This window comes from Clarias gariepinus, chromosome 2, assembly GCF_024256425.1.
Source record: "Clarias gariepinus isolate MV-2021 ecotype Netherlands chromosome 2, CGAR_prim_01v2, whole genome shotgun sequence".
NCBI lineage: Eukaryota > Metazoa > Chordata > Actinopteri > Siluriformes > Clariidae > Clarias > Clarias gariepinus.
Genome location: NC_071101.1, coordinates 38,097,109 through 38,114,048, shown reverse-complemented (window position 1 = coordinate 38,114,048; position 16,940 = coordinate 38,097,109). Strand labels below are relative to the sequence as shown.

General features: G+C 38.8%; 1 protein-coding gene across 1 annotated transcript in view; it reads left to right on the top strand.

The window, feature by feature from the left end:
* The window catches only part of nbas (NBAS subunit of NRZ tethering complex), a 200,577-nt gene that overhangs the window by 81,584 nt on the left and 102,053 nt on the right, over positions 1-16,940 (top strand). The window contains exons 29-34 of the mRNA XM_053480280.1: positions 52-154; positions 4,501-4,727; positions 9,541-9,653; positions 12,771-12,884; positions 14,320-14,433; positions 15,878-16,035. Coding sequence (XP_053336255.1) covers positions 52-154; positions 4,501-4,727; positions 9,541-9,653; positions 12,771-12,884; positions 14,320-14,433; positions 15,878-16,035 — 829 coding nt within the window. The remainder of the gene's footprint in view (positions 1-51; positions 155-4,500; positions 4,728-9,540; positions 9,654-12,770; positions 12,885-14,319; positions 14,434-15,877; positions 16,036-16,940) is intronic.

Genomic DNA, 16,940 nt, shown 5'->3' with positions numbered 1-16,940 from the left:
TATTATTATTATAGTATGCTTCAATTAGTTATGCATTTTTCCTGGTTTTAGAAATCCACCAGTGAGTGAGAGTGTGTGGAGAGATCTACTGCAGGATCTCCTGGACATGCAGCAGAACGTCTACACCTGCCTGAAGCCTGCCACCTGCCACCAGGTATTACGCACACATTTACACGCTTGTTACGCATCTCATTAGACATGCATTGTTGCCTTGCCCTCATTATTCAGTTTGATGTAGGATTGTGTGATGTGAAGATTCTAGCACTTATCCAGTGACATTTCTTGTTGATATTTACCGTTACCAGGCCTGCCAATCATTACACATTTTGCACAGGAGCGGCACATCATATATATTAGTACAGTATTACTGTAAGTCATCACTCCAAAATGCGCCCAGCAACAGCTGTCTGTTTCTTCCTAATAAAGTGGCAGGTGTATGAAATTGGAACGATGCACATTGTTTTGAACTCTCTCATACATTTTTATAGCATAACAGGATAAAATCATGGATGATCATCATGAAATAACACTTGTATCACCACACTATATGGATCCGTTGCTACAAAATGCTCCTAAAAATGTGTCACACCAGTTTTCTGGTGCTGTACGTATCACTATTTCTCAAAATGACTATGCTTGAATTTCATCCTGCTTCAGCACGCAATACAAACAATCAGCGCTGGCCTTACAGTGTGCCTATGTTCAACAAAGTAACTTAAACAATAACTTGAAAATAGTAATAAATACAGCGTCATGGTCTGAAGTCGCATCACAGGCAGCTCAAAGGAAGGTCTAAACACCTTTTTTATTACTGAGGAATATCATAAATGTGACACGATTAAATAGATTTAAAATGATGTCATGTTTGAGTTAATGCTGATGATAAAGAGAAAATGTCCAATTCCGCTGTTTAACATTAGCAGTGAAAATGGTTTCGTTTGTGGTTAAGGATATCATTAATGGCCATTAAATATATACCTTTTGAGGATATACCTTTAAAACCTTTCTTTTTATTGTTGGAAAAGTTGAATCTCATGAACTAATCAGAGTATAGCGCAATCATAAAATTAATGCCAGTTCTGATTATTATAACAATATTGATGATTTAACAGAGGATATATTCCCACGAGTCAAACTTAATTGTATATTATGGCTAAAAGTATGGTGATTTTCCGAATAAATTTTTATATAAATCTAAAATGAATAAAAAAACAATAATGTCGCCACATTTTTGCACATTATAATAAATACCAATTCTTTAAAAAAAGCAAAGTTGTTTGCTCAAGCTACCTTTAATGGGAACTATTTTTACAAAAATGCATTAAATGTAACAGGTGTGTGTGTGTTGGCCCAGGTGGCTAAGGCTCTAGGTCGTCGATTTTCAGATTTGAGGATCCAGGTTCGAGCCGTGCCTGCATGCAGTGCCGGTTCCCTTGGAGAGACTTTAATTCAACCTTTGTTAAATGTTAATGTTTACGATATTATAAAACTGCATAATATGTTTCCCCTAACCAGTTTGTCATGCATTTCCTAATTCCAACATTGCAGTTTATATTTATAATACTAATAAATCTGAGTATTTTAAAATTGTAATTAATCATGATTAATCACAGGCTATGAATGATTACCTAAATTAATCGAATAACAGCACGTATGTGTGTGTATACTGTATACTATATATAATTTTTACTTATAAACTTTCTGTAGGTTTGTTAATTAGATTTGCATTACGTCCGTGTTGCTATGGAAACCGTATGCTGTATGCTATAAACCTGGACTTTAAATTGAGCATGATCATAGCTAATAACCAACCCAGTGATATCAGTTACACTGATGTTCGTGTAAAATCTTGGCTCTTCATCACCGCAGTCAAATCAGATTCAGATAGGTGCCACGGCTGCTTTGATTGACAGCGCTCTTCTCGCTGGAGCGCTTCGCATGTAGAGGAATTTCTAATGAATTTGTCCAAACTCGAGTAACCTAACACAATCGTCCCTCCTTCCCCTCATGAGTCGGGTATTAGATTCAGCTCATTGGCTCGCAGACAGAGTGGGAGTTGATATTTCATTTGCAGCGTAATTGGAGTTAACCGCATTATGGTGTTAGGGATAACGCGCGCTGCAGATATTGCCTCCAGTAATGGAGACTAATGAAGGTGCTCATAATATTTCTTTTTCTTTTTTTCCTCTGTGATGCGTGGTTTGAAATGAAACACCGAAGCGTGCGGGTAATAAAATATTCCGTGTCTGTGTGTCTCCCATTCTCTTTCCATCATCTGGGTGTCGCGCTCTGGCTGGATGGTTCATATTTTTTGTAGGCCAGTCCAGTCAAGTGAGACAGACAGGAAGGCAATATGGGAGAGAAAATGAACAGACTATAGAGAGAATACAGATTTCTATCAGACAGCGGTGGTTAGAGGAATGGTATGGAGAAAGACCAGATTTAAGCTCCTTATCCCAAGGAGAGCACATTGACACAAGACACATGTGGTGTCTGATGTAGGCACATCAAGTGGGTTTTTGTTTTTTAACCCATTGAAATATTTTTTTAACTGTTTCACCAGCTTTTTTGTCACACATGTAGTGCCTTAGCATAGCCTGCGTAGCTAGAACGATCCATTTTCGTTCACGTTTACGCTGATCATTGTAAAAATAATAATAAAAAAAATGCTTGAGGACTCAAGCAAATCCTTGAAACTATGAACCTTTAGCAATACATATGTGTCGTGATGTGAGCCTAAATCGTCTATCCGCCCTCTCTCACTCCAGCGCAGACTAGGTAGGCAGCCTCCCCTCCTTTGGTGGTGTGGGGGGGGGGGGGGGGGGGGGGGGGGGCGTGGGAATGGGCACCGGCTGGTGATTAATCCTCATTATTGGATCTCAGGCTTCTCTCCATGTTATAAAACACAGCGGGGGGTGTACTGTAGGTCAAGGTCTGTCTGGTCCTGAAAGTCCAGAGAGCAGAGTCACGCGGCGGACGCTAAAGCGAGAAGTGGCATGAGAGAGGGGTAAACTCACAGGAGCCGCTGCCCATGTGGGCCCTCTCTGCCACTCGATCGCCAGCCTGTGCCCTCATGCCAACGGCCCACAAACATGCCCACGTGCATCTCTTTTCCTCTTATTTAACTCTTCCCTTTGCCAATAAAATTACCAGTTTTCTGTAGGACCTCACCTCGTGTCTATGTTTGTGGTGTCGCCGCTGCGTCTAACCCATTACTGTATATAACATTAAACTATTTGTCCAAACTATAAGTCCAAAAATTTTATAATGAATTAATTATTTGTGTAATCATATAATACAAATCAAATTTACACATATATATATATTACTCAATTAATAAGCTCAAAATAAAAAACATCTATTACATTTTTATTAATAATAAATCTTTTTTAGAAGTAAAATGTAATTCATATTCATGTAGATCTATTTATTCAGATAGTCTGATGCAACATAAAAAATCTGTTAGTTTTAATTAATTATTTATGCTTTCAATTAATTTTCAATTATTTCCAAGTGAGCAATTTTTTCAAGTTGTTGCAGAAGTTAAATATTTTTCGTTTATTAAGTTATAAAATAATCGAAAAAGCTAAACAAAAATAAAACATTTTTACTCAGGCGGTATTTTCGCAGATGACACGATGTTGAGAGGTTCGACTCCTGTACTACTGTATATCGCTGTATTTCAGTTCCGTCAGCGCCAGGTCCCTTCACGTTGGAGTCGGAGTGAAATCCTGTAATGAGCTTCTTCTGTTTATTCACAGCATCTGAGCTCTAAATCACACAGGTCTTAGACAGGAGACGGCACACTGACATACAGAACATCCGCTGTACCTGTCATACTGTACACACACACACACACACACACACACGCACACACACCCTAAAGCTCTCTCCCTCCCCCCTCCCCTGCCCCACCTGTGGCAGATGTTCTCCGTCATGTTCATTTATTCAGTAGTGTGGAGTGTTATACCATTTTGTGCGTGCGTGTGTGTGTGTGTGTGTGTGCCTGCGTGTGTGTGAGAGAGAGACTAGTTTCCATATGGCTCCTGGAAGCAGTGTGAGAGGACTGAGTGATTAATTACCGCTCCTTTAGCTGCTGTGCTTGTTTTCATCATTTATTTTTGTTTTTTGCACGTTTTATTGTATTCTTTCTCTCTTTTACCTTTATTGTCCTAATAAATGTATATATACAGTATGTGAAGAAAGTGTGATAGTGTGTGTGTATTTAAGAAAATATATATATATATATATAAAAAATAAAAGAAAACAATAAATAATAATAATATAAAACCCATAAATAAATAAATGTATTTCATATACATATAAAATATATACACTACACTTTTTTATTCTTGCTAACCTCTGTCTAACCTCCCTCTTCCTCTATTCTCTCTTTTTCTCTACATCTTCCATCTCTCACTGTCTCACTGTCTCTCTGTCGTCCTCACACTCTACCCGCTGTCTCTCTCTCTCTCTCTCTCTCTCTCTCTCTCTCTACAGGTGTTTGTGGAGAGTTTGTTGTGTTCAGGTCGGGAGGAGAATGTGCTCCTGGCTGGTCAGCTGATGCAGCGCAGTTCTTCAGGACCGGTTCCGCCAGTCGGCCCTTCCTTCCGCGTTAAAGCGGCCCGTGTGCCCTACACCCACAGCGTGGACCTGGCACTGGCCTCCGCCCGCGAGTACTTCAACTCCTCCGCCACCCTCAGCGACCCCTGCATCAGCCTGGCACGGTAAAGATCAGGAGAAGAGATCAGGATTTGTATCTCGCTCTCAGCCTTGTGATCAGAGTTACGTATGTGAGGGATAAAATCACCGCGTGTGCTGTGAAGGAAAAACAGGCGGCTGGCGTTTATTCCACTTATTCCTTACGTGATTCCACTAGAGATTCTTGTATGTCGGTTACATTTTATTTATATTAGGGAACATACAACAGAATATACATATAAATATAGATACAATAATAAAAAATGTACAATCATATTGCTTTGGGTATTTTAATTGAAAGAAATTCATCTATATACACTGCGACTTTCTCTTTCTCTCCAGGTGTGTGCTAATACTTTTCCCTTTTCCTCTCCATATTATTGTCAAGTGTGTTCAGCCCCCTGTAACCTCCCACTCTGTATTTTTTTATTTTCTTGCTTTCATTCTGTAACCAAGTATCAGGCCATCCATCTTTACATTCTCGCTTTGTTTTCTCTCGTTCTCTCGTTTTCTGTTGCTCTCTGCTGAATTGCACCTTGATCTTTAGCCTCTTTCTTCCTGTCTGGCTGCAGGTTAATGTCACTGCCTCTCTCTCTCTCTCTCTCTCTCTCTCTCTCTCGCTTTCTTGTTTTTTTTCTTTCTGTCTAGTTTTTACTTACTTTCTAACCTCACACTTAAACTCTGATAAAGTGTGAGTTGCATGCTCTCTCTCTGTCTCTCTCTCTCTCAGTTTCTCATTTCTGTTGTCTTTGCTCATGATTTGGTGTAACAGCCTTGTTCCCGGAGTGATGTTTTTCGCACTCAAAAGTAAAGTAGGGCAGTAATTAGGCCATCATCTCTCCCATTCACTGATGACCAGACCAAGAGCTATTCAGACGCTCACACACATGCGCACAGGTTTTTAACCGAGTTTAAGAAAGGTTAACTCATTCACGCTACACACGAACCTTAAGGCGACTAACCCAAATCGAAATATTTTAGCTCCTAAAAGAACTATGATAAAAATAGTTTGGCGAGAAAAGAATAATCGTAAAGATCTTTACACACACACACACACACACACACACACACACATGTCCTGAAAGACAGCATGAGTATAGACCAGTCGCGTTAATGAACAAATTCAGAGGACACAAATTTGCAGGGTAATGTCATAATAATTAGACCTTTCAGTCTGTGAATAGAGAGACTGGCAGAAATGGAGGGATGGGAAGCGCGATACGATATAATCAATGAGTGCGTGACACGAGAGGCACTTAAGGCCAGAATTTTTCTGCCTTCCTTATTCAAAAGCGTTCTGTTTTAAGGAACATCTCGGGGCTCTGGAGTGTGTTTAGAGTTTAAATGACTGCAAAACACTTTTATTCGCTGTGAGTGTTTTTTTTTTCTTTCTTTTTTTTTTTCTTCTGTAAATCGTGACCTGAATTTATCCTCTGTTGTTTCAAATCACAGCAAAAGCAGAGCCAGGGGAATTTGAATCAGTCAGCTGCTTTAATAGGAACACGTATGGATTAATCATGCAGTCAGTTAATAATGTGCAGCCGATCAGCACATAAAGTCATCAAGCTCCAGTAATATGAGGTAGTCCTCCTCCTTCTTCTTTATTATTCCATCCACTTGGTGCAGTGCGCTAATTCCTCTAGCAGCAGAACAGCTCTGATGCCTGATGCTACCACCACCATGCTTCACAGCTGCTGTGTACAGTGTTTACATAGCTTTACTTAAAAAGACTTTACTTAAGCTTGAGGGTGTGGATTTTTCTTTCTTTGATAGCAGACTTTCAGGAAGTCCATGTTGATGTAAGCCTGGTTTGTCAAGCGGCTGTGTCCCTGGTGTTCCAGCATCTTCCAAGTCATGACAGGTCTGCACCTTGGTGGTTCCTGGGTTGTTTCTGACTATCTGACTTTCTTGAGATTTTCCTCTGTTAAACATGGTATATAATCATACCTCCTCAGAAAAAGACCAAGGAAATCATCAAATGTCCATTATCGGCATTACTTCATGTTCGTGATGAGAGTATGCAAACCTCCAACAACTGAATGATGTGTTCTTACAAACAAAATCAGCCAAACTTCAAGAATAGAAGGCAAAAAAAAAATTACACTCTTGAATAAAATGAGATCTTTGTTGAAAATGTTTGTGGCACAATCACAGCACAAAATTAGGTTCACACAGTGTTCTGGCATAATGGTGAAAAACCACTACTGCAAACTGTGTGTGTGTTTGTGTGTGCTTGTAGGTAGTGCTGCTACAGTAACTGACTTTGTGAATTTTGAATAAAACCTGCACTTGCTTTTGAGCTCTGTGCCTCATCTCGGCCTTTTAAAAAGCTTTTATTTTATTCATTTATTTATTCCTTTTTTTGTTGCTGAACAAATCAGTTTCCTGTCTTTTTTTATTTCTTGATTACCTGCAGCCATGTACCGCCTGAAACACACGTCTTCAGTTCTGATCAGTGCATCAGCACAATCAACAACATGCGGTTAAAAGCACTCGAATGCACTGGGAACAAAAGTGCACTCACGTGGCCCTAAATAAAGTGGCCTCTAAGTGTAAGGTTCCTGTTTGTTAGCTACGAAATAAACCATTTGATTCTAGGGAAAAAAAAAAAACAGCAACAGTAATACAATAACAGAATACACACGGTGCTATGAAAGCATTAATAAAAATGCACTGTTGTCTGAGAATGTAGTTATGATTATCGTCTGCTTAGCTGTTATTGGAAACATTTTTCAACAAGGATAGGAGTATTTTTCGTTATATTAAAAATGCTAAACATCTCTAAATCATTAATGCAGTGGATTTTTCAGGAAAACACAGCGTAGAATCTTTTACTTCTCCGAAATGCATTTGTTGAGAATGGCTGTACTGTAGATTAGATCCATATAAATAAAGAAACAAGTGTGTGTGTGTGTAAGAGCAGGGTGTAGAGGTGCGTGTTGGAATTATTTTACTCCATCATCACTGTTTCCTAATAAAACAGGCTTTAGCATAAGCAGTGAGAAGGATCAGTAAAGGCTCTAAGCTATTTGTTTGCTCTACTTTGGCTCTGGTCCTTCACCGTGCCTGTGTTTGTCTAATGGACTGCACTAAATCTTGGACAGAGTGCACGTCTTCCTTGGCCTTGTAGATCTTAGAACCTTTACTGGAATAAGAGCCAAGAAAAGCCTTATATTGACTTGCCTGTTACTTCTTTTCTTCTCGTTTGTTTGGCCAAAAAGAGGCTTGTAGTACAGTAAATTATTAAGTGGTGTGAAAAAGTATTTACCATTTGCATATCTGTTACCCTTAAATGATTCAGGCCGTCAAACGAATTTTAATATTACACAAAGATAACCCAAGTAAAGGCAACACAAAAAGCGTAATCTAAAGAATGTCAAAAACTGGTGAGTAATTGTCACGTATTAGTCTGAAAATAGTTACAGACTATCAGTGAACCACAGTGAGAGCCATTATGCAGAAAACGAAGAAAACTTGTGAATGGTGAACCTTTCCAGACGTTCTTCAAAATTACTAAAGGTCTCTTTCAGGAGCTCATAAAAGAACGTCGAACAACATCTAAAGATCTGCAGCCAAAATGGCGTCCATGGTAGAGTTCCAAGGCAAAAGCCACTGCTGACCAAGAAGCTTGTCTCACATTTGCCAAAAATATCTTGTTTATTCCCCAGACTTTTGGGCAAATATTTTGATAAAACAAAGATTAAACGTTTCGGAAGGTGTGTGTCCTTTTACATCTGGCATTAAACTAACACATCATGTCATAAAAACAACATCAATCCAAAAGTCAAACATGGTGGTGGTAGTGTGAAGGTTTGGGGCTGCTTTGCTACTTCAGGGCTTGTATGAGTTGCCGTAGTTGATAGAACCATGATTTTTGCACTTTACCAGAAAATTCAGATTGACAATTTCATCAATTTGTGACCTTAAGCTCAAGCGCACTTGGGTTATGCAGCTGGACAAGTGTCCAGTCAATGGCCAGGCTTAAATCCGATTGAGATGCTGTGGCATGACCTTAAACCGGCTGCTAATGGTTATTACTGTTGCCACTGGGTCCGGGTTTGATTCCCACCTCGGGGTCTGTGTGCATGGAGTTTGCAAGTTCTCCTTGTGCTTGGTGGGTTTCTTCCAGGTTTTCCGGGTTTCCTCCGGGTTTTTTTAGGCCTTCATTTTTCTACCTCTAACTCGGATACTTCAATCTCTATAGTATTTTTAACTGTAATATTATTACTGCACCTGTATTAATTAACGTCTAAGTAATTCATGAATCAGAATAGAGCTGCACAATTAATCTCATAAAAATCCTAAAATGCAAAAGCCTGCAATGAATTTCAATAATGTAACTATTTGTTATTTTTTGTGGGAATAGTTTAAAGCGCCACCTGTAGGATTATAAAAAACTGCGACAATTTTACCGCTTCAAGTGTCCACACAGCCTTGAGCAATTATGAGCTTCTAACACAGGTACGCCCGTTCTTCTAACGCACTTGTTTCGAGATTTATAAGAGCTCATGGTGTTTAGAGTCTGTGTAAGCGTGTGTATTGAGTGGGTTTCGAGATTAACACGCTCAACTTTTGAGAATGTAACTCCTTTAGAAATGCATTTCTGTTGCACCAGTCAGACGATCGTGCACTCGGCACAGAATCAGTTATGTCCAATGTCTTCGGTCATGCCAGATGAATCTGAAAACCAGCCGATTCCGTTCCTTGGCTGATTGACCGGTGAATCTCTATTATAAATGTAATTAGTCATTTAAAAGTCTATTATCCGAACTCATGCAGTTTATACAATCTGGACAAATCATTTATTTTTTCACTCTGTCTGTGTGTCTGTGTTTGCAGATCATGTCTGCAGCTGATCACAGATTGTCCTCCTTCAATCCAAGCAGAATTAGACCTCATCAGCGCCCTCTCAAAACTGGAGGAATTCGGGGTTAAAGTCCTGCCTTTACAAGGTACGTCTCTGTCTGATTTCTCTGATTAAATCTTTCTTTTACTTATTTTTGTCTTTCTAACAGTTACGACTTTTTTTTTATTATTATTTTTTTTCTGAAGTGAAATGTGGAGCTGTCAGAGATATAAAAAGGGACAGCACTAAAAGGAATGAGATGATGCATTTTAAAGAAAAAGAAAAATGTCAAAATTGTGTGTGGCTCGTAAAACCACAGAAGCACGAGCCTTTTCTCCTTGTCTTTATCTTTCTGCCATTTTTTCCCCTGACGTTTAAACCTGTTTTCTGCCCATTTTCACACAGTAGAGAAAGAGAGAGGATGACGTGAAAGGCTGAAAACAAGTCAATGTTGTAAAAGTAACAGGCAGAATCCGTTTTTTTGGCGTTCGGTTCACTTTGGGGAGTGCCTAAATTACCCATAATGCTGTTTGAGTATGTGATTTAACTCTTCATGTATGCGCCAGGGGTTTGGTCCTTTCGTATGTCCATCTGTCTCACCTCAGCTTTCACCCATGTTAGAAGGAACTGAAATTCACTCCAGACATAATAATAATAATAGTACCAAGGAGAGTTCTTTTGAGGACATTTGTGTTTAAGATACACAATATGGTCAAAAGTATTTAGCTAAATCTGGTAATTATTGCATTTAGGTGTTTCAATCAGGTCCCTTATCCGCAGTAAAGGGCAATCTTAATGCTTCAGCATACCAAGACATCTTGGAGAGTGCTATGCTTCCAACTTTGTGGCAAGAGTTAACAAAGGAAAAGGCCTTTTCTATTCCAACATGACTGCGCCCCAGTGCACAAAGCAAGGAACTATAAAGACATGGTTCGATGAGTTCGGTGTGAAAGTACTTCAAGAACTCAACCCCATCGAGAATCTTTAGGATTACCTGGAACAGAGATTATAAGCCAGGCCTTCTCGTCCAACATCAGCGCCTGACCTCAATGCTCTACAGAATGAACAGGCATTGTTATAGTTGCGAAAGGGGACTAACTCCATATTGAAGTCTATGTATTTGAATACAATTTAATTGGAGGTTTAGGCGAATACTTGTATCCATATAGAGTATAAAATCAGCATTTCAGCTTTCATTTCCTGGTATTTAAAGTTGAAGTCAGAGGTTTATGTACGCCTAGCTGAATGCATTTAAACTCAGCTTTTCACAATTCCTGACATTTAATCCTAGTAAACATTCCCTCTCTTAAGAGAAGTTAGGATCACTTCTTCATTTAAAGAACGTGACATTTCAGAATAATAGTACAGAGAAAGATTTATTTCAGCTTCTATTTCTTTCATCGCGTTCCCAGTGGGTCAGAAGTTTACATCCACTTAATTAGTATTTGGTGATATTTTGCCTTTAGATTATTTAACTTGGGTCAGACATTTCAGGTAGCCTGCCACAAGCTTCTTACAGTAAGTTGCTGGAATTTTAACCCGTTCCTCCTGACAGAGCTGGAGTAACCGAGTCTGGCTTGGACTTTGGCTTGAGCTTGGGTTTTGCATGACTGCTTCTGCAACGTTCTCACAAACCTTTGCTAATGATTGGAGCCACGCATGACAAATTCAGAAGTCTACAGAAATTCATCCGTAGAATGTACAGAGAAATACAGGCAATCTTTTCAATTGGGAGGAACGTCATCATGCAACCCAGAAAACGCTGCCAACACAACAAACGACGTCATCAGGGGGAAGAAGTAGCAATGTTTTAGACAAGCTGAGTGAATCAGCAGACCTTAACCTATTTAAGCAGCATGTCACTGCCTGAAAGGAAAACTGAAGTGAAGGGGAAGAGGAGAGAAATCACAATCAAAAGAAAGATACGGTGCAAGCCTGGAAAAGCACCACAAAAGAAGAGCTCACCAGTTTGTTGATGTCATTCGGTCACTGGCTCGATGCAGTTATTCCAAGCATGTCACATGCAAAAAGATTTATGGAATTTAACTTCATTTACTGTAAGACCATCTGTTCATCTACTTTTGAGCACCGAAAAATCGGGCGCCATGTCACCAAAGATACCTAGTTTAGAAGGTAACACTATCTACAGTAGATGTACATACTGTATCAGGAAATGAATCGGTAAATTCTGATCAGTACGTCTCATATTTATTTTTTGATCATAAAACGAATGTCTTCTGTAAAAGCAAAAACAAAATGACTGCCTGCTGTTTACTAGTCCACACCATTACTAGTGGAGGGAACCGTGTATGTAAAGAGGAACTGGATTATTAGGAGAGCGGGTGGAAACTCTGAGTCCTCCTTTTGAGTTCGGTTCCTTCTTCAATCTTCTGTTTAACTAGTTATAATTAAAGAATTACAGCGTTTCATATCATAATTAGTTAGCTTTTATACATAGTGAAGTCATTGTTCCCGATGCTCCCACCCATGGTAGTATTTAGCAAAGGGTTTAATAATCGCTTATTTGGTTTGTTGTAAACGTACAGCAGGAACTACTAGCCGAGTTTGACTGTACAGTACAAGTATTGCATTGACTGAGATCAAGAACAGTAAACGTTTCTTCGTGTATCAGAATGGATGTCGTTCCACGCAGAGATAGTTTTCTGCTTCGGTACAACAAATGTTCTCACTGGTTCTGACTTTAGATGACCCCAGAGGCTGTAAGTTCTGGTTCTGTTGTACTAGGTCCGTTCAAATTAAACCAGGACTTTTTTATTTATAAAATAAGGTGATGAAGCCCTTAGCCCCTCAGGGTCCCAGCTGAGGTGTGTCGGAGCCCACTGCAGTTGTTCCCATGAACATTCAGCAAGTAGAACACCTGATCCTTGGACGGATAAGTTGTAGCTCACTTAGCAAGAGACGCATCTGTCTGTGGGAACAGTACAGGAATCATCCACTTGCACGTTACAGGAACTCGGCTGATAGATTTTGCCAAATCCCCGTTTGTAAATGTTGCATGATGTTGTGTACTAATGCTTGGTCTAACTAATGTTGATTAGTAATTACTTCAGAGATGTGATGAAGTTTGGTGTGTTTTGGTGTTCAAGGATTTTTATTAAGGATCTCTGAACATGATGAAATGTTGTAAAATAGACCGAATTAGTTATTGATTCAAGTAAGTTATTAACTGTTAAACATCTACCATCTTTCTCTGTCGGTGCAGTGCGGTTGCGTGAAGAACGCCTGTCGTTGATAAAGGAGTGCATCACCCAGTGTCCCACAGCCTATAAACAGTCCACCTTGTTGCTGGAGCTGGCCAGACTTCTTCGGGTCTCAGGTACAGTAACCCCCACACACCCTCCCGAACATATAAAAAGGAAATTAAAAACAGATGGATTTTGGGGGAGGATATGGATAAAAGGATAAAAGGTGGAGAATCACCTAGGGTAGAATAGCTGTCATCTTGCTTTTGTTCAAATATGAAATCTGTCAGATCAGCACAGAATGCGTTATAAATAAGAATGAGAAAATCAAAAAAAAAAAAAAAAATTATTTATTATACTGGTACTGTATAAGAAGAAGATGGAGAAATCATTTGCAATAATAGGACTATGGCCCCCCTACTAATAATATATTTCATTTGTGTCATGTTAACAATATTCAACGTCCACTTAATTGGGACTTACACATTTATGCAGTTATCTAATCAGCCAATGAAGTGTCCACAATAGCGCAATGCAGTAGTAAAAGGCTTCCATGATTGATTAACTGCATATAAAGGTGTTCCTAATAAAGTCGACCGTGTGTGTGTGTGTGTTTTATAGAAGTGAGCCACTGTCAGGTTTCCCCAGACTGGTCTATTCTTCTAATTTGCGCAATCGAAGTAATCTTTTAAAGGGCAGCAACTGAGAAGCTGTTTCCTGTAAATCAGAGCTCCGTGAACATGAACTTCACGAGTCGGGCATCAAGCCGTCTTTAAGCTGGATAATTTAGCGTTTGACTTATTTTATAAAATCTGCTAGCTACAATAGCGGGCGTATAAACCTTTAGTCTACTGTGCTTTCCAACACTACAATACGTTATACTGAAAGTGCGTATAGAGCAAACTAGATGTCCTTTTTTCTCAGTATGGAGTCTGCATTTATGGACTTTTGCTTTGGAATCATGCTGTTCTTTTAACCTCATCGCCATCGTTTAACCGTAACTCCCGTTGAACGAGCACGTGTATGGTTCTGTATTTCTGTACGGAAATAAAGCGGCGGCGTATCACAAGATCATGCTAGGACAGGACATTATCCCACGCGAGCATCATCTACAGTACACAGAGTGTTTTGATTACTCTTCATCGGATTAGATTGTGTACAAAGAGATCAGAGAGTCTCACAAAGAGCTTCAACCAAATGCGCTGCACACTTCAGCAGTCGTCCAAGAATCTACCAGGGGAGAAGGAAATTATCTTATTGCCAAACAAATTAATATTTTGGAGCCGTGCTGTCTCCCCGAGCTATATTTGGAATACGTTAGAGACGGATGATCTCATGCGATGATTCCGGTTCAGGGCAGAGACATTCATTTTTATTATCTCTGTAAAGAGGATAAAATATCCAGCTCATAAGCGGCCAGTGATGATACATGTTTATTAGTTTACATCATATCGAGTTAGGAGTCTATTATGAAGGAGAATCGATCCAGTGCTGGATCACTTAATGCCATCTGATGAGCTGATGTGGTGTGTGTGTCCGTTTGTGTGTGTGTGTGTTGTGTCTTTATAGGTGATGATGAAAGCCAAAGGAGGGGTCAAGTCCTCACGCTATTGGCTGAGCAGGCCCTACACTGTCACGACTACAAAGCATCCTACATTCACTGCCAGGACCTGATGGCAGCAGGCAGGTTTTAGCTAAAGTATTGTAAAAAAAAAAAAAAAAAGTCAGTAAATTGAAAACTAACCTAATCTTTTTTGCAGTCAGTATCTGATGAGAATTTTACTCACATTCATTTTGACTGGTGCTTATTTACACTTTATTGGCAGTCATGGATTGTAAGTTTTTTTCTTCCAATTTTTTCATGCTAAAATTTTATTTTGTATAATTTTACTTTTAAGGTGAAAATTGTAAAAATAAATAAATTCTAAAGTAGAAATTTAAAATTGAAACCCCTTAAAATATAACTTTCTATCCAACATCTAATATTTTACATTTTACTTTTTATGTTTTTCACTTTTTTTTTTTTTTTTTTAACATTACCCAAATGAAATTTTACTTCAACATTTAACACTTAAAACTTTAGTCCAACGTATAATGCAAATTCTTTGTGCATTTTTTTCCTCCTACGTTTGTCTTGAATATTTAACATAACTGTAACATTTATTAGAATTTTACTTTAACATTGAACACTTCAAGATGTTATTCCAGCCTTCTGAAATTTTACTTTCTATTACTAAACATCATAAAATTTACTGAACTAATTTACACAAATTTTACCTTAACTTGTAATACATCAAAATGTTATTCCAACCTTTTTAAAATATACTTTAACTGCCTACAATTTCACTAAAATAATTTAACTCCTGAGTTTTACTTTAAGTTTTTGCACACTAAAAATTTATTTTGACTTTTAACAAACCAAAATCTTACTCTAACACTCTACATTTTTTTTCTCTAACATTTGACTTTCCAAAATTTTATTCTGCCATTTAACACATACATTTTTTACTGTAATATTTAACCTTCAAAGTGTTTGACTTTTAACACTTGAAAATTTTACTCTGCCATTTAACCTTCTAAAATTTTACAGTGGAATTTAACTTTCTAAAATGTTGCTCCAACACTCCAAAATTTAAATGACATTTAACTTTATAAAATTTAACTTTAACATTTTGTAGTAAAATTTTATTAACATACACAGTTATAACATTTAAAACTCTAAGCAGTTTTTTGTATTTAATATTGACTTAATTATACCTGAAAACATGTAATGTAAAGTAAATAAGACTGATAAAATGATATATTTGTAATGGATTTGTCCATTTTCTTTAGCTTAGACGATAAACCATTCAGTAGATGGTTAGGAGTAGTTTAAGTGATCACAGTGCACCAAGCATTCCTGTGTGCATAAGCATGCAAGCACATATTTGTGTGTGTGTGTGTGTGTGTGTGTGTAAAACGCTGTTTACATTGGCATAGGACAGAGAAACAGGGGACGCTAATCTCTGATTGCCATCAGCAGAAATCTCAGAGCTCCAATAACAGTTAAGTGGAAATGATGTTAACCTTTTGTTTCCTAATTACTCTCTCTCTTTATCTCCCACACACACTCTCTCTTCCTCTCTAGGCTACAGCCGGGGTTGGGGTGTTTGTTCTCAGCTAGGTCAGTGTGAGAGCTACACGCAGCTGTCGGCTCGCCAGGAGCTGATGGCGTTCGCTTTGACACACTGCCCTCCTGCTAACATCCAAAACCTTCTAGCAGCCTCCAGCTCTCTGCAAACACAGGTGTGTGTGTGTGTGTGTGTGCTTCCTTTTACACGGCACTCATTTCCCTCGTATCCAGTCCCGATGTTGCAGTTGACCCTTTTGATATAGCTGGCTCACTGGTTTAACAGCCGTTGCATAATCTGTGTCCTTGACTTACAGCCAGTACATTTACGTAATCTTTATGCAGACGTCTACAAAATGTGTCGAATGTTAGGCAGGGAAATGTTATTAAGACTTTAAAGAATAGAACAGCTAAACTTTCGGTAGATGATCAAGCTGAGGAAACTTACTGTACATTGTCAAGCTCAGATAACCGTCCATGTCTAGTTTGTGGTGTCGGCGTTATTTAAATAGCATTTAATTCGAAGGAGCGGGAGCTGAGGAGGGAATATTTGAAAGAAGGTCGTAGTGTAAATGAAATGAAACATTTTGTTTCTCTGGATTTCCAAGCCAGAGTTGTAGCTGAAATTTGCTACTATAAGCAACAAAATGGTCGATTGATGCCAGTGGTCTTTTAGTGTTTAAACAGACCTGCTGCTTTCACAGGATTGGCCGATTAAGTACTTCATGTCTGTGTAGATATAAAGGCATAAAATATGTGACGGACATGTCCCTGATATTCTGGCCACCATCGATGATGTACAGTATTTAATAAATAGTTGATACACATGCTCGATGTGATTAATTTGGGCCCAAGCACTTTGGCAGACAGGTTGAAATCTGCTGCCAATAGGATGCCTGAGAGTCGCGTGGCCCAGGGCCCCCAGGGGCCCCCACACGAGATTTTGCTACATAGTTCATACACACTTGCACGTATGCACACGAAACTCGGTACATATTCGGAGCTCACTGCATGTCCTGGGCTTAACTCAGTTATTTTGTGTCGTCTGCAAAAATGCACCCGATGGATTTTGATATACTCC